This window comes from Apis mellifera, linkage group LG6 (genome assembly GCF_003254395.2).
Source record: "Apis mellifera strain DH4 linkage group LG6, Amel_HAv3.1, whole genome shotgun sequence".
Lineage (NCBI taxonomy): Eukaryota > Metazoa > Arthropoda > Insecta > Hymenoptera > Apidae > Apis > Apis mellifera.
In genome coordinates, this window is record NC_037643.1 from 3,401,808 (window position 1) to 3,421,087 (window position 19,280).

The 19,280-nt window shown below is 32.8% G+C and overlaps 1 protein-coding gene across 1 annotated transcript; it reads right to left on the reverse strand.

The window, feature by feature from the left end:
- Nucleotides 1-1,332: 1,332 nt before the first annotated feature.
- Nucleotides 1,333-17,584, reverse strand: LOC102655889 (uncharacterized protein PF11_0213). The gene is made up of 4 exons (XM_026441384.1): nt 16,688-17,584; nt 2,600-16,060; nt 2,298-2,482; nt 1,333-1,702 (listed from the first exon to the last, which is right to left on the reverse strand). The coding sequence occupies exons 1-4, from the start codon at nt 16,988-16,990 to the stop codon at nt 1,675-1,677; spliced, it is 13,977 nt and encodes a 4,658-aa protein (XP_026297169.1). The 5' UTR covers nt 16,991-17,584; the 3' UTR covers nt 1,333-1,674.
- Nucleotides 17,585-19,280: the final 1,696 nt, after the last annotated feature.

Sequence of the window (19,280 nt, forward strand, 5' to 3'; positions counted from 1 at the left end):
GCCATCACGAGTATTCACGCTGTCAGCTGTTTCCCTAATAACCCTTAAAGCGGCAACGTAACAAAATTACACGGCTCTCGACCGATTAATAACGCGAAATTAATAACTTTCATCTCGTTCACAGTTCCGCTTCGTGTGCACATGTACACCCCCCTCCCTCCCCCGACCGGCGAAAAGAAAGTTGGTTAATTGACCCCCCCGATGTAACAGCTCTGTTCTATACCAATGTTGTACAACGCGCAACGGCAAGCAAAGTTAAACGACCGGCCAGTTATCGCCCGCAAGAAGTCATTCCACCGCTAAACGTTTCGCCCACGAATACGCCAGCCAACGAGCCGCAAACTTTCGCCCTGATCCCCCTCCGACCCAGCCTATGATGAAGCTGTACTTGCCTCGAGAGTCATAAAGAAAGTTTCACGATGGGCACGACCCATCGTCGAGCGGAGCGATATATCCTCGCTGACCCAACTCTCGGTCACCTCGACGGTTTTCCGGGTCATTCGACGGTAATGCCGACCGTTCAACGTAATCACCCCCTTTAAACTTGAGAACGTGTGCGACAACTTTTCTCGAAAGAGATCCATATCCCTCGTGCGTGGTTTTAACGTCATCTTCCCTCTCTCTTTATATTTTGTATCTCTCTTTCCATCTCTTTCTATTTCTATCTCTATCTCTCTTTCTCTCTCTTCATATCTCTATCCCTGTCTCTATCCAGGTTTCCATTTTACACGAAGAGAATGGCAGTTAGAACAATCGTGATCGAGGCGCATAGTGTGACGTTGATGGAACCGCAAGCGGATCATCTTCTTGGAAGGAACGAAGGCCTTGTTCCCTTTCGTCGCAATAATCTTTGTACCTAACATCCGATTTTGAGGGACGTTTCTGTAATAACGCCCCTCGGCATTGTTCTCTGATGCTATATTGTCTGCATTCAGCTCACATCTTTGACACACTTTCGTGTGTCAAGATGGTGGGGAGTGTTTCGTGGTTATATCGGGGTGAAGGATTTGGAGGAACGTTTGGGGAAGGCTTTTCGAGACTTGATCGAGAAATGGATCTCCTTCAGGGCATGAACAGAGTTTTGTGATTTTCTTCTCGTGGAAGTTTTGAAAAAGTTTCGGCATCTACTATAGAAATTTGGACGAAGTTTTTTTTCTAGATCATAATCGTGTGTGAAATTAGATCATTTTTTTTTTTTTTTTTTGAATTTGATTTCAATTTCCTGTTTCACACGAATAAGAAACTATTTTTATTACGATAAAAGCAAATGTGCATTTGTTATTCGTGTAAAGAGAAACGGAGTTTAGTTTAAATTTAGAATATCCTGTATAGTCGTAAATATGTTTGAGATGAAAATTGGTTGAATTTAAAATAAATCAATTTTTTTTTTTTTAATAGAGAAAACATTTGTGTCTTCTATGAGATCAATGTGGCTATAAATTTACGATGATTATAGAACGATATGCAAATATCGGACAATAATTTACCCGTTTATCCCGTTGAATCAATTGGAACGCACACACAACCTGTGATCACGAAATTGCTGATCCAAAATTGATTCGCGCCTAACACACCCTTGAAATACGACAACTGGCTATCATTGCCTTGCATTTCCTGCCCTGTAATCGTTTCAATTCGTTTCTATTCCTCTTCTTCTGGCCTTATTTACTCTTGTTACTCGTGACAAATGGCGTTAATTTTACTATAAAAGAAAAAAAAGTGATAAATACGATAATAATCGTGTAATTAATAGATAATAAGTGTTTTTAATAAGAAAAGATGTTGTTTCAGTGAAATTAAAGAAATTTAATTACGTTTCTAGAATAATTACTTTTGATTTATATTAAAATTTCTGTATTTGTGTTGTAATGTGATGATTAATTTTGATACGTGTACATATTGCGTGGAATATGTAATTAAAGACACGTTTCAAAAGTGTATTTTCATTAACTTGCAGATTATAATTTTTATTAATAACATTTACACAATTTAATTTTTTTTTTTTTGTAATTTACGAATATTTATAATTACACAATTGACATTTCAGTCGTTCGATATTATAATGCAATATGTATAATATAATGTTTAATGGTTCGTAAAATATACACGATTTAATTCATTATTCTCCATTAATCTTAATTAACGTGAACGAAGCTAAAGAAATTGATTTTTTATATTTTCGATTCCATTAATCATAACATTCGTTGTATTTTCTGAATAATCACTGTAACAAATACTAAGCACATGAAATAATAATTTTATTATTAATCAAAAACATTTATTATTATTATTATTACGCTGTTGATATATCGGTTTTAATTCCATTCTTTTCCAATATATCGACCACCTTTTCGTACGAACTTCTTGAAATCTCTTCATTGGTCACAACAAGAGGTTTCGTGTTCTCTATATGCGCGATTTTTACTGGCCCTTCAGAAGCTTGCTTCACTATATAAACATCCAGCTTTTCTCGATCTGATTCCTTTGTAAAACAGAAAAAAAAAAAAAAAAAGAAAAGAACAAATTACGCGCTGCTAATCTTTGTCAAAAGATTCTTAATAGCGAAAAATCATAAACTCTTATACTTTCTTGAACTTACTTGAGATATACTCGAAGATTTATCGTTCGTCCTTTCAACGCTGCCAACTTTTGGCGCATCTTCGCTGGTCGATACGCGGTCGTCGTACGTGGTTGGAACTTTTTTATCCTTTGAATCATCTTGAAAATGTGTAAACAGGGAAAGAGATTTGAGAACGGTGTATAAATCGTCATTCTTACTTTCGACCCCCGAAACTTTGCTCGGCGGTGTATAAGATGAGAATTTCATTGATCTGTCAGAATCTTTTTCATCGGGATGCGATTTAAACTCGCTCAAAGATACAAGGATGGGCTGCTCGTTCTTATTCACGATTTCCGTCTGCGGTTTTGCTAACTTCCAGAAACTAGGCTGCAGTTTCTTTACGAATTTAACGTTTGGAATTTCTACGCTTATTTCGTTGGATGGCGTCTTTTGAGAAATATGGGATAAAAGCCCGCTCGACTTAAGATTTCTTTCTTTCTCGTCCAAAGAGAAATGTGCGTTTCCTAGGCTTGGAATGGAAGGAATTTTCGAGGGATTATTTATAGCAATCTTATTCGTTGGTGATGGTTGATCAAACAGTATGTTGGTCCAGTGTTGATCAAGAAGTTTAGGAATAGGCTTAACCGATGTATCAGAGCCAATATTTTTTTTCAAATCAAGCTTCGACTCAAGCTTCGGTATTTTCGATTTCAAAATAAGTATCTTTGAGTCCTTTGAATCGTTGTATCCAGTATTTAAATCATTAATTGAAGCAGACTTAACTGATGTATCAGATTTAATGTCTTTTTTCAAATCAAATTTTGATTGATCCTTTACGTTTGACTCGTAATTCACTTGTTTTGGATGATTTAAGACTGAATTTTCATTTTTAATATTTAAATTATTATTAATTGCGGCAGATGTACTATCCAATTTAAATATATTATTGTCTTTTATGTTAAATTTTGATTCATTCTCCGCTTTTGATCCATGTATAATTTTCTTTGAATCGCTTAAAATTGAATTCTTGTATTCATCATGTAATTTATTTTTAGCGACGTTGGGTACATCTGTAGATTTAATTAAAACATTGGAAGCATCGTCTTTTACGTTAAAATTTAATGCTTTCTTTATATTTGATTCATGTATGGTATTTTTAGAGTTATCTAGAATTAATCCATTTTTAATTGCATCAGATATGTGAGTAGATTTAATTGATGAGTCTGAATCAGCAGTTTTCTTTAAATTCATTTGATCATTGATCAATTGATCTTCTATTTTTGATTCATAGATCTTTTTATTTGAATCACTCAGTGCTGAATTTGTAAAATCATTTTTATCAACAGTAGATATATGATAAGGTTTGATTAATATATTACGAGCAATATTTGAATTGAATTTATCTTGAATTTCATGTTCTTTTAATATCTCATTTTTATTCTTCAAATTCAAATCTCTCACTGTTGAATTTAACTGGTTTGAAACAATATTATACCCTTTTTGATTTTCAATTGTTTCGTTATCTGTGTTATATATTGTTTTATAAGGCTGATTTTCATTTGGCGTACGTTCCTCTTCCACTTTAAAATTTGTTTTCTCTTTCTCTTCTATTATATTCTCTTCCTTATTCTGTTTTAATAGAGGTAACTCGGTTATCGCTATTTCAGATTCAGTTAAAGTTTTCTGTATTTGCGTTTCTCTTTCATCATCCAATATTTCATCTAAATTCTCATTGGGTTTTGCTATTCTATATTTAGCAGAAAGTAATTTATCCTCATAATTTTTTGATTCTCCATTTAATTTTGTCTTGAACGTCTCTTTATTTTGCTTTTTGTTTAATTTTTCAGGTATAATTTTTATTCGTGTTCCTATAGACTCATCTCTTTTATCATTATTATTATTATCATCAATAAGTAATTTTTTAACCTTATCCTCCGATCCTTTTATTTTTTCTTCATTTAATAAAAATTTCAATACAGAATTTTTCTCTTCCTTCTCAGGTATATCTTTATGTCCGATTAATTTGTCATTTTTCAACAGATTATCCCGATCTTCTGCAACATTTACATCTGTCAATATTTTAGATTTAAGATTTTCATCGTAATTATTAGTTAAATCTTTATTATTTATCTCTATATTCTCATTTTTCTCTTGAACTTTCAATTTATCATTTTCATTCAAAGATTTCTTTTCCTCTCGTTTATTATTTTCTATATCACTAATCTTGCTTTCTTTAAGTGATCCAATTTCATTAACGTTTTTATTATTCTTATCGTTATATTCGTTAAGAATATTCTTAGACTTCACTTTTTCTTCTTCCACATTTTTCAACTTCGTCACATTACTCGCATCGATTTTTTCTCCCTTCTCATCATTTTCCTTTGCGTTTTCAATCTTCTCATCCGTCTGTTTTCCCAATTTAGACAATTTATTCCCAGTTTCTAATTTGGGTGAACGCGATGCACTGCTGTCATAAATTTGAGTATTGTCTCGTATTTTCTCGGGTATCGGAGCAACTACCTTATTCGGTAACTCTTTATATCGTTCGTTATCGGCCCAATTAAAAGCATATGCCGTTATATCTTCAGGTAAACGAGATGTAATTGGATTTTCATCCACGTCTGAAGGATAAACTTGGCTGGTTGTTTTGGTATTCAAAGCAGTTTGAATACTCGTTGGGAGGAACTGCTCGAGTTCATTATCTTCGATTAATTGCCGCGTTGTAGATGGCGTCTTGTACTTGTTACTCCCCCTCATGCCGCTACTTCCGATAATTTCATCTTCATCTTCCGATTTTCCCTCGTCCTTGATCGAAAGATCCAACGTTCCCCTCTGTTTCTTTTCCAATTTATCATTCTTCCCGAAACTTTCCACGCTTAGATCGGACAATGAAACTTCATCCTTCGGCGCGGATGATGAATCTTCACTTTCTCCAGTGACATCATTACTCTCAGTCACCTGGATCCCTCCGTCAGATCCCTCTTTGAACACCTCCTTCTTATTCAAATCCCCCGTAATCGATTCACTTTCGTTCCGAACACCTTCTTCTTCGATTTTTTCCACGTTTTTCGAGTCGTTTAATTTATCCTTCCTCGTAACTCGCTCCTGCTTAAGATCCCTTAAAGAGGATGAATCGATCTTTGAACCGATTTCTTCGAACCGATCTCTCGAATCGTTTGTTCCATACTTGTCAATCTTATTAATCGATCGATCGTTGTTATAATTCTCTAGCTCTTTGGAATTTTTCTCTATTAAGTCAACGACGTTCGAAAATGTTGTTCTCGTATCATCAGTTCTCGATTTTTCATCGGTTATCACGGAACTCGTTCCTCCCTTCTTCGCTTCCCTCATTTCATTTTTATCTATGTTGGTAAATGACAAATTAATCATTTTAGAATCATTTTCTTCGGACGGATGATCTACAGCCGCGTTGCGCCACGTTATTTTCTTTTTCTCCAATTCTTCTTCGGCTGCTTGATTAATTGCATTTGATGATATATTACGTTCCCTCGAGGCACCATTATTATCAGGGAACTTGGATCCCCGAGTAGAGGATGAAACGGTTGTTTGTTTCAAGTTTACATCATCATTTGACGTTGTTTTAAGTTTCTCCACCAGATCTGGCTCCTTCCTTCTGTTTCCAATTAATATTTTAGGTAAAATATTTGAATTTAATTCCGATGATTCGAGTATTCTCGGTTTCGTATGATACTTTTCTCTTGTATTTTCCGCATTTGCTTCTTCTTCTCGCGACGTATAAAGCTTGTCATCTGCTTTTTTAACATCTTTCGTATCAGTTTGAATATCTATGATGGAATCCGTAGGTTTAGCATCAAATTTGTTATCAAAATCACTTTCTTTGCTTAAATTGCTCGCAGTTTCTTGCGCCTTTAAAGAAGATTCTTTCACTGATTGAATCCCAATTTTCTTTTCCTTCTTAGATTCTTCTCCATTTTTCTTAGAATCATTTAAAAGCAACACATTTTCCGATTCTTTTTTCGTACTTTCTGTTTCTTTCTTACTTTCCTCAGATCCTTTTCGAGTATCTACATTCGATGATCCTTCATATCTTGGAATCTTATTTCCACCAATTTCATTGTCGTCCACAGATACTGTACGAGATACAAGAGAAGGATTATCTTTCTTGCCAAGCGTATCAGAGTGCTCAGGTGGATGAACATCTATATCACTTAACTCGCTCAAATTCACACTTGAGCCACGAATTTCGATTTGGCCTTTATCAGCAGTTCTATTTACAATTGCACTCGTGTCAGAATTACTCTTGATGCCCGTGCTGGTTTCCACTTCAGACGTGTCATCCTCGCTTGAGCGAAGCGCTTTGTTTTCATCTAGTTTCGCTACGTGTGCTGCTGTAGACAATTCCTCGTTTCCTTTGGAATTCCTAAGATTTCCTTCTCCTGCGATCGTAATATCTAACGAGTCCATTGTTCGATTTAAATTTTCAAATTGAATTGTACTCGATTCCTTTCCATTCTTCCCCAATTTCTTATTAATTTCATCCGCGGAATCTGTTTGTCTTGAATTAACAACGATATCATTGGAAACTCGATTGCTTTCAATGTTTGCCGTTTTTATCGTATCATTATTCTTATATTTCGATAATTTATTAAATTCTGTTGCACGTGCAACGTCTATGTCATTATTTTCCAACTCTTTATTTTTATCTTCATGAATTTCGAACTCGTTAAGTGATTTCTTATCTTCCAATTTTGTTTTCTCTGATAATACACTATCTTTTTTATTCGTTTCAGCGTTTCCAAATGTTTCCTCTTTTTTTGCAATTTTTGTTTTCTCTGATAATATAGGAACTGTTTGCAATTCCTCTCCCCTTATTAATACGTTATTTTCTTCCGTCGTCAATGTATTTTTGTCGAATGTTCGTTCCAATTTTAGATCTTTTTTATCATCGTTTTTCAACGAATCATTTTCCACTTCTGAACTTTTAAGGATTTCTTTATCAAATTTTTCATTCCCCTTTTTACGGATATTACCTGTCTCGTTTATTTCTTCTTTAACAAATGATGGCCCTGTTTGCTTTATTCTATTTTCATCGTTTTCCTCGATCTTGAGATCTTCTTTTAACTTGTTTTCATATTGAGATATTTTATCAGCATTTCCATCTTTGTATATTACTTCTTCTTCGTTCGAAATAAGCTTCTCATTATTATTTCTACTTTTATTTTCAAATATTTCATGTTCTTCATTTTCGTTCAAAGGCTTCTTGTAAGATATCACTTCATAATCCTGTTTTCCTGATTTGTTTCTCTTATTTGAATTTTCAAGCGCATTATCACGAGTTACGTATAAATCTTCTTTCTTATATGCAGTATCTTTGTTCCAGAAATCCTTTTTTAAGTTTTTATCGTTTCTAATATTAACACTTGAGTCAAAATTTTCATTAATTCCATATTTTTTTGTTCCTTTCTCGTATTCATCATCGATTTTTTTATCCTTCTCACTCGACTCGTTTCTTTCTTTTAACGATATTTTATCGTTGTATGAAATTATATCTTTTTTCTTTGAATCATTCACAACAGATTGCACAGAATTTTTATCATTTTTCTTGGAAGTCCATAACACATTATTATCAAGATGTGGCTTGAATTTTTCAATAACTAACAGTTGATTTTTACCATTTTTCAAATTCACTGACCCAGATTCTTTATCTTTCAGAATATATTCTTCTCTTGAATTTTTTAATCCAATTTCCTTTACTTTCAAATCCTCTGCTTTAAATTTGTCATTCTCCTGAATTACTTTACCAATCTTATTCTGCAAACTAAATTTGTCTTTCTTTGTGTCCTCTATTTTTGACTTCTTAGTCTCCAAATCTTCCTCCACTGAAATTTTCCGATCATTTTTTTCCTCCTTCAAATCCTTTGACTTCAATTTATTTCCTTTATTCAGCTTCTGTAATTGAAATTCCTTTTCTGAAGTATTTTCATCTTCCAATTTTTCGTTATCGGTATTTGATATATATTCTTTTCCATTATTATCTTTCATTTTAGACTCTTTTTCCACTACATTTTTTAATTTAGGTCTGAATACATCGTCAGCTTTTAATTTATTTTCTTTCACATATTCTTCTCTATCAAGTTTCTTTTCATGTGGAGTTTTAGCTTCAACATCTGTTTCTTTTACTTTCGAGTTTTTACTATCATATCTCTCTATATCTTTATTTGTTGTACTAATCTTCTCATCTCTTATATCATTTGATTTGTTTTTCTTCTTATTCTCGATTTCAGTATTCTTTTTTCTTAAATCATTAAATCTCTTCCATTTATTTTCTTCTAAAATTTCTTTATTATTATTTTCTTTGAGTTTCAAATTATCTATATTATAATCCGTCCATTTTCCTACTTGAAATTTGTTATCGTCTATCTTAATATCCCCGAGTTTAACAATTTCTGGATTAATGATTTTGTATTTATCCTCTTCCAAACGTTTTATAGGAATTTTCTGTTCCTTTGGAATTTTAGTTTCAATACTTGTATCTTTTATATTTGAAATGTCATATTTCTCTTTGCTTCTATTCAGTGTACCAATCTTTTTATCATTTATATTATTTAAATTGTATTTTTTTGCATTATAGACTTCAATATCTCTTATCAATTCATCAATTCGATTTATCAATTCCTTCCATTCATATTTCTCTAAAGAATTACTTTCTTTCCAATTCAAGTTATCTACATTATAATCAGTCCATTTTCCTTTTTGAAATTTGATATTATCCACATTAATATCACCAAATTTATCAATTCTTGAATGAACAATATCAAGTTTTTTGTTTTTCAAATTTTCTGTTCCAAATTTCTGATCTTGTGGAGTTTTAATTGCAATACTTGTTTCTTTCACTTTTGAATTATCAAATTTCTCTTTATTTTCTCCCTTTTCATTTTTTATATCGTTTAATTCGTGTTCCTTTCCATTGTCAACTTCAACATTCTTTTTTAATTCATCATTTTTCTTCCATTTATCATTTTCTAGAGTATCTTCAATCTTGGCGGTTTTCAAATTATCAGCGTTAATATCTGTCCATTGTGGTTTATCTATTAGAAGTTTATTATCATCTTTCTTAACATCTTCCACTTCAATTTTTGGAATATTGATTTCGAATCCTTTGTCTTTCAAAGTTTCTGTTTTCAATTTCTCATCTTGTGGAGTTTTAATTTCAATACTTGTTTCTTTAACTTTTGTGTTATCATATTTCTCTTTATCTTCTTCTTTTGGACTAATTATTTCATTTTTAATATCATCTAATTCGTACTTCTTTCCATTTTTGGCTACAGTATCCTTGTCTAATTCATCAATTCCCTTCCATTTATCTTTTTCTATAGTATCTTCAATCTTAGCGGTTTTCAAATTGTCGGCGTTAATATTTGTCCATTTCGGTTTATCTACTAGAAGTTTATTATCATCTTTCTTAACATCTTCCACTTCAGTTTTTGGAATATTGATTTCGAGTCCTTTGCTATTATCTTTCTTAACATCTGTCACTTCAGTTTTTGGAATATTGATTTCAAGTCCTTTGTTTTCCAATGTTTCTGTTTTAAGTTCCTCATCTTGTGGAGTTTTAATTGCAGTATTTGTTTCTTTCATTCTTGAGTCATCATATTTCTCTTCTTCCTTTGCATTAATCTTTTCTTCTTTTCTATCATCTAATTCGTACTTCTTTCCATTGTCGACTTCAACATTCTTTTTTAATTCATCAATTCCCTTCCACTTATCTTTTTCTATAGTATCTTCAATCTTGGCGGTTTTCAAATTATCAGCGTTAATATCTGTCCATTGTGGTTTATCTATTAGAAGTTTATTATCATCTTTCTTAACATCTTCCACTTCAGTTTTTGGAATATTGATTTCGAGTCCTTTGTCTTTCAAATTTTCTATATTAAGTTTCTCATCCTGTGGAGTTTTAATTCCTGTACTTGTTTCTTTCACTATTGAGTTATCATATTTCTCATCTTCCTTTGCACTAATCTTTTCATCTTTGGTATCATCTAATTCGTACTTCTTTCCATTGTCGACTTCAACATTCTCTTTTAATTTATCAATTCTCTTCCATTTTCTTCCATCTTTTTCTACAGTATCTTCAATCTTGGCGGTTTTCAAATTGTCCGCGTTAATATCTGTCCATTTTGGTTTATCTACTAGAAGTTTGTTATCATCCTTCTTAATATCTTTCACTTCAGTTTTTGGAATATTGATTTCAAGTCCTTTGTTTTCCAATGTTTCTGTTTTAAGTTCCTCATCTTGTGGAATTTTAATTGCAGTACTTGTTTCTTTCAGTCTTGAGTCATCATATTTCTCTTCTTCCTTTGCATTAATCTTTTTATCTTTTGTATCATCTAATTCGTACTTCTTTCCATTGTCGACTTCAACATTCTTTTTCAAATCATCAATTCCCTTCCATTTATCTTTTTCTACAGAATCTTCAATTTTGGCGGTTTTCAAATTATCAGCGTTAATATCTGTCCATTTCGGTTTATCTACTAGAAGTTTGCTATCCTCTTTCTTAACATCTTTCACTTCAGTTTTTGGAATATTGATTTCAAGTCTTTTGTTTTCCAATGTTTCTGTTTTATGTTCCTCATCTTGTGGAGTTTTAATTGCAGTACTTGTTTCTTTTACTCTTGAGTCATCATATTTCTGTTCTTCCTTTGCATTAATCTTTTCATCTCTAGTATCATCTAATTCGTACTTCTTTTCATTTTCGTCTACAGTATTCTTTTCTAATTCATCAATTCCCTTCCACTTATCTTTTTCTATATCTTTTTCTATATCTTCAATCTTGGCGGTTTTCAAATTGCCGGCGTTAATATTTGTCCATTTTGCTTTATCTACTAGAAGTTTGCTGTCATCTTTCTTAACATCTTTCACTTCAATTTTTGGAATATCGATTTCAAGTCCTTTGTTTTCCAATGTTTCTGTTTTAAGTTCCTCATCTTGTGGAGTTTTAATTGCCGTACCTGTTTCTTTCACTCTTAAGTTATCATATTTTTCTTCTACCTTTGCATTAATCTTTTCTTCTTTTCTATCATCTAATTCGTACTTCTTTCCATTGTCGACTTCAACATTCTTTTTTAATTCATCAATTCCCTTCCACTTATCTTTTTTTATAGTATCTCCAATTTTTGTGGTTTGCAAATTGTCAGCATTAATATCTGTCCATTGTGGTTTATCTATTAGAAGTTTGTTATCATCTTCCTTAACATCATTCACTTCAATTTTTGGAGTATTGATTTCAAGTCCTTTGTTTTTCAATGTTTCTGTTTTAAGTTTCTCATCTTGTGGAGTTTTAATTTCAATACTCGTTTCTTTCACTTTTGAGTTATCATATTTCTCTTCTTCCTCTTTATTAATTTTTTCATCTTCTGTAACACCTGATTCTTTCGCATTGTCCACTTCAACATTCTTTTTTAATTCGTCGATTCCCTTCCATTTATCTTTTTCTACAGTATCTTCAATCTTGGCAGTTTTCAAATTGTCCGCGTTAATATCTGCCCATTTTGGTTTGTCTAATAGAAGTGTGTTATCATCTTTCTTAACATCATTCACTTCAATTTTTGGAGTATTGATTTCAAGTCCTTTGTTTTTCAATGTTTCTGTTTTAAGTTTCTCATCTTGTGGAGTTTTAATTTCAATACTCGTTTCTTTCACTTTTGAGTTATCATATTTCTTTTCTTCCTCTTTATTAATTTTTTCATCTTCTGTAACACCTAACTCTTTCGCATTGTCCACTTCAACATTCTTTTTTAATTCATCAATTCCCTTCCATTTATCTTTTTCTACAGTATCTTCAATCTTGGCGGTTTTCAAATTGTCAGCGTTAATATCTGTCCATTGTGGTTTATCTATTAGAAGTTTATTATCATCTTTCTTAACATCTTCCACTTCAATTTTTGGAATATTGATTTCAAGTCCTTTGTTTTTCAAATTCTCTATATTAAGTTTCTCATCCTGTGGATTTTTAATTTCTGTACTTGTTTCTTTCACTTTTGAGTTATCATATTTCTCGTCTTCCTTTGCACTAATCTTTTTATTTTTTGTATTATCTAATTCGAATTTTTTTCCATTATCGACTATAGTATTTTTTTTTAATTCATCAATTTCCTTCCATTGATCTTTTTCTATAGAATCTTCAATCTTTGTGGTTTTTAAATTGTCTAGGCTAATATCTGCCCATTTTGGTTTTTCTAATAGAAATTTATTATTATCTTTCACTTCAATTTTTGGAGTATTGATTTCAAGTCCTTTGTTTTTCAATGTTTCTGTTTTAAGTTCCTCATCTTGTGGAGTTTTAATTGCAGTACTTGTTTCTTTCACTTTGGAGTTATCATATTTCTCTTCTTCTTTTGCACTAATCTTTTCAGCTTTTGTATTATCTAATTCGTACTTCTTTCCATTGTCGACTTCAACATTCTTTTTTAATTCATCAATTCCCTTCCACTTATCTTTTTCTACAGTATCTTCAATCTTGGCTGTTTTCAAATTATCAGCGTTAATATCTGTCCATTGTGGTTTATCTATTAGAAGTTTGTTATCATCTTTCTTAACATCTTTCACTTCAGTTTTTGGAATATTGATTTCAAGTCCTTTGTTTTTCAAAGTTTCTGTTTTAAATTTCTCATCTTGTGGAATTTTATTTTCAATTCCTATATCTTTAACTTTTGTGTTATCATATTTCTCTTTATCTTCTTTTTTTGCATTAAGTTTTTCTTTTTTTATATCATTTAATTTATATTTCTTTCCATTGTCGATTTCAACATTCTTCAAATCATCAATTCCTTTCCAATTATCTTTTACTGTAGTATCTTCAATCTTTGTGGTTTTCAAATTGTCCGCGTTAATATCTGTCCATCTTGGTTTATCAATTAGAAGTTTGTTATCATCTTTCTTAACATCATTCACTTCAATTTTTGGAGTATTGATTTCAAGTCCTTTGTTTTTCAAATTTTCTGTTTTAAGTTCCTCACCTTGTGGAGTTTTAATTGCAGTACTTGTTTCCTTCACTCTTGAGTCATCATATTTCTCGTCTTCCTTTGCACTAATCTTTTCATCTTTGATATCATCTAATTCGTACTTCTTTCCATTGTGAACTTCAATATTGTTTTTTAATTTATCAATTCCATTCCATTTATCTTTTTCTACAGTATCTTCAATCTTTTTGGTTTCCAAATTGTCCGCGTTAATATCTGCCCATTTTGGTTTGTCTAATAGAAGTGTGTTATCATCTTTCTTAACATCATTCACTTCAATTTTTGGAATATTGATTTCAAGTCCTTTGTTTTTCAAAGGTTCTGTATTAAGTTTCTCATCCTGTGGAGTTTTAATTCCAATTCCTGTTTCTTTAACTTTTGTATTATCATATTTCTCTCTCTCCTCTTTCTTTGCACTAATCTTTTCATCTTTTATATCATCTGATTTGTATTCCTTTTTAGTATCGACTAGAATATTTTGTCCTCTCTGTTCCTGTATCTTAAATTTCTTTCTCTTTCCTTCCTTTAAATTATTTGATCCATATTTTTGTCCATTTATATTGTTATCAATATTCTTTCTAATTTCATTTTCTTTTCTCAAATTTCCTTCGTTATCCTCTGTATCCAAATTTTCTCCTTTATATTCTATCCAATTCAAATTCTCTAATCTAAAATCCTCACTATTGATATTAGAATCTTCAATTCCCTTAATTTTTGGAATTTTCACTCCAAAAATTATTTTTTTCAAATTTTCTGTATCAAACTTCTCTTTCAATTTTTCTTGAAAATTTTCATTTTCTATTTTAGAATCCTGTTTCTTTCTTTCGTGATTATCTTTTTCCTCTAAATTTTCCACATTAAATTTAATTTTGCTCAAATTTGTCTTATTATTTATACCAATCTGCTGCGATTTCCTTACTTCTGAATTTCCTTTTTCAAACGTCTTCTTTTCTAATTTATCTTTATCCTTATTTACATCATCTATGACTTTTTGTTTTCCCTTCAAAGATGTCCATTTGACATTTTCATCAGAATCATAATCGTCACGTTTTTTCACCGTTTCTTTTTGCAACTCATCACGATGCACACCTTTCTTCTCTTTTTTCCGCTCACCATCTACGTTTTCGTCGATTTTGGACGTCGATTTCTCTTCGACACGCTCCCCATGTTTCACACCGCCACGTTTGTTCACGTCTAGAGGAATTGATGTTTCAGCTGCGCTCTTCTGTTTATCATATTCCACCCGGATACCATTCCTCGCGTCTATTCTCTCGACACGCGAGGGACTCGAACCGTGATTCCTTTCATTTCCCCCGTACAGATTCTGATTCCTCTCTATCTGTTCCCTTATATTCGACAATTCCTTCAACAATTGCAACACTTGTAATTCCCCAGAATTTTTCTCCCCCTGCTTCAACTTCGCTTCTTCCTTCTCGATCCATGACAACTCGTCGTCCATTCTCGCGCGTTCCCCGCCATTTTTATTCGTACGTGATTCATCGTTGGAGAATTTGGCATCCAGATGTTTCCCAACAATAATCGGGAAACTATACTTCGAGTCCCGATAAGGCTTTTCCTCCACTTTCTTCTCGATTAACTTCCCGCCAGGCGGACTTTGATGCACCTTTATCACGTTTGACTCGCGGGGCGTCGATCCTTTATTCTTCTCCTCGCGTCTTGTTCCACCTTCGAATTCCGTCAGAAAAACAAACGGATCCGAAACGAAACGCGATTTATTATCGCTCGAAGGTCGCTTATTTCGGATCGCTTTATTGTATCGCGCTTCGGGTATTTTCACAGATATTTCTGCAGCCGACAGTTTATCACTCCCCACCACGTTGCCCATTGTATTATCGATTGAAATATCGCCATATGTTTCCCCATTTTTTACATCAACGTTGACTTTTATGCCACGATAATCCTCATCTCCATTCCTGTGCGCATCATTTTTGATCAACCGTTGCTTGTTCGACCGATTCCTCCCCCCTTTTGTCAATGCAAAATTTGTTCCGCCATTCTTCTCGTCGGATCTCCCCTCACCGGTCCAAGAAATTTCCGCCGGCTCGCCGGAATATTTATTTCTCCCGTCGATATTCCAATCCGAGAGCGGCGATTCTTCGTATTTTTTAAGATTCCGCTCGTTGTAATCGAATTTATTCGCGTTTAAAAACTCCTTGTCGTCCAACCATTTCTCATTCTGTCGCCAACTTTGCGCCCCAATTTTGAAACCATTGCCTGCCGGCCTGAATAACGATTCCGTCAGCGTTCCCGATCTGGACGGCAACACGAAAAAGATCCAATCGTCGTCGATCGTGTTCCTCGATTTCAAGTCGCTCAATTTTTCCCTCGCGTTCATGAGAATCTTTCGAATCTCCTCATCGCCGTGAGTATCCGAGATCAATGACCTCCGATCTCGATGTTTTTTTAACTCCGTTTCTTTCAGATTTGATTCCAGTAAAGAGATTAGAGGCGACAGATTTCTCTCTTTTCTATCCAATTCCTGCATTTAAATATAAATTCCAATGTATTTTAAGTCGAGATTAATTTGTTGTATTAAACCTTTTTTTTTCATAATATCCATATTGTTGTATTTCAAATAAATCAAATTTTCCATCGCAAATCTCATTTTAAGTGAAATCACATATCTATTCTTAAATTCACTATATCGTATAATATTATATAACATTAAAATCAATATGGAAAAATGATGTACGATATTTTTATAAATAATATTTGAAAGAATCACGCTGACAATCTAATATAATAATAATAATTTAATTGAATTATATCGAATTAAATATAAATATAATACTTGATATCCTTTCATCTAACTTAAACTTTCTTTCAATCTCTAAATCTCGATCATCTTCCAAAATGTACATAATCCCCGTAAATAACACTCTGTTACAGCAAAATGCTGCAAAATAATAATAATCCAAAGATTTTTGCGCGTAAAAAATATTATACGTTGTAACAAGATTTAGAAAAAAAGAGACCAGTCTATTCATTTAGCTTCAAAGATGTATCTTCCGACGTATCCGACAAACCGGAAGAAAATCAAGTGCCTGGTTGTCGAACGTCGGAGGAGGCGAGCCTTTTGATCATCCAGCATCGTGTCCAAACATACCTGTCTATCCTCCGCGAAGCGAGGAAGATGCGACCCACCCCAATCAGTTCCGCTCCAAGCCTCCTCCACTGATCCTATTTCCCGCCGGGTTAATCCATCCCTGGTCGGGCGTGATTTCTGTCGTCCGTCGTCCACCAAAGAAGTCCCCCCTCCCCCAACCTCGTCCAAGATCCTTTCCTCCCCGGCTATACCCAACCTCTCCTCCCCCTCTCCTCCCTGCCGGGGGGTTTCGCTCGGAATCCCGCGCGAGACGGCCTCCCAATGGAAAAGGAACGAGGATAAAAGGATCACGAGCGTCCTCATCTCGCCTCTTCCTCGAGAACCTCGAATACTATTACCCGTTCCTCGTGGCGATACGTCGATTATATACACCAGCCAGGTTGTACAATTGTACAAACAGTCTGGAACACGGTCGTATACAGGGGAATGTTGTTCCAGAAACGATGTGGTGCATCGTTTACCCGCGCTCCTCCGATTATTATTCGAAATAAATTTTTCTAGAAGTTATTGTTTGTTCCATTTCGATGTAACTACTACTACTTCTCTTCTTCTTCCTCGTCGATTTTGTGTACCTTGATTCCCTGATTGCTTGAAGATCCGGCGTTTCTCGTCTTTTTTTTGTATCGTGCCGCCAAGTTTTGTAACGTCTCCCTCCTCCTGTTTCTGTTATTCCTCTTCGTTATTCTTTGAACGAAGGAAATTAAGGATGAATTATGGAACGATCTAACGAAGTGTATCTTGAAGCGTATCCCCTTCCTTGTATCCACCAAGAAAATATAATTTTTGTTGTAGAAAGATTCATATTACATCCAACGTTTGCGGTTAACTTATCCTTTGTTCAGTTGAGCAATGTTAAAAGTTTGTCGCACAGATCAATCGTCAAAAAGCTTTCGAATTAATTATTTCAATTTTTTTTTTTTTTTTATTTAAAGCGACAGGTGGGAAAAGCAATTCCTTCCTACAAGAAATATAATATCTCGAGGTATTATTCGATTTGAAATATTCAATTTTTCAAACCAAACACTTGATAATTATTTTATAATATTTATAATAGCGTTAAAAATTTTAATTCTTTACGATTGTTAAGTTCGTAAGCGAAATAATTTTCTCTGATCCATCATCAAGTAATTTCTCTTCGTTGAAATTTCATTCTTCTATGGTGAAGCTATTTAATATTACACAAATAAAAACGTCATTTCTGAATCTACGAAATTTTATACATTTTTCTTTTAATTAAGTGAATAATTTGTCTTTATTAATTTTTTAATTTTGTAAATTATATATATATTATATATATTTATGTACATTTCCTGTGAAATTGATCATATGAGAATAATTAATATTCCATTCAACGACAATTACATCAACGATATCAAGTTATTTATTAAACTATCTTCATCTCGTTCATTTTTGTTCCTTATTAATATCATTTCAATGCAAATCGACAGTTCCTATTATTATATTTATTAATATGTTTCTACATTATAAATTTTCAAAATTTGAATTTTTTTCAATTGTCAATAAAAGAAAATATATCGAAATTAAAAAAGTAGAAACTTAACAGATTCTAGATTGATTTTACAAGGAAATATAATATAATTGGAAAGATTATAGAAAAATTAGAAAATGTGATTTTTCTGTCATAATTCATAAAATCCTAAAAAGGAAAGAAAAAAGAATCATCGAATCACAAGCACAAAGAAAAATATACAATTTTAAGAGTTTTGAAAACTATCTGGAAAAAACAACAAAGTGAGAAATAAATTTTCTCGCTTGTTCAATATCTTAAGGATCATTAAGATATTGTAATATGAACCCCAGTGATGGTACGAAATAAACAGTTAATAAATTACGAAGTTTATTTCTTTTACATCGTATAATGTTGTTGCTCGAAATGCTTAAGATAAATACTCGAAATGTTATTGATGCGTCTGTGACACGATTTTAGTCATCGATGTACAAGGCGAATATTACGTTCTTTGCTCGTGGAAAGTTTATTTAATACGCGGTTACACTGGCTGACACAACATTCCACGGGAACGCAATTTCGTTTCAAGGTAGAACGCTTTTCACCGCCTCTAACCCAGCAACTTGCGTTTCATTTTCAGCAACAGAGGCATCCGCCTCTTCTTCTTGGTTGGATGTTCCTGGTACTACCGTTCCTGCCCGCATCCAATCTTTTTATTACCGTTGGATTCGTCGTCGCGGAACGTGTACTCTATATGCCCAGGTAATTAACAATTTCTCGTCATATGTCGCAATTTGGAACGTATACATTGTGACGTATTTCCTTCTTTTTTTTACATAAAAGAAGAGAATAATTGAATTTCAGTAAAATTATAATACATTGTATACAGATGTTTGCAAATATTTAGATATTTTCTCTTTTTTTTTTGGAATTTGATATCGTACGAATCGAATAGTGGTAATAGGTTTCTTTGATCAAAAATTCTTTGATCAGATCTTTATAATTTTCATTATGAAAGAATGTATTGTGAGATTATATTCGTAGCAGGATTATAATAAATTAAAATTAGAGAAATATATGGAGTGATATTTTTAAAGTAGTATGATTTCATTTGTTATTATTTTA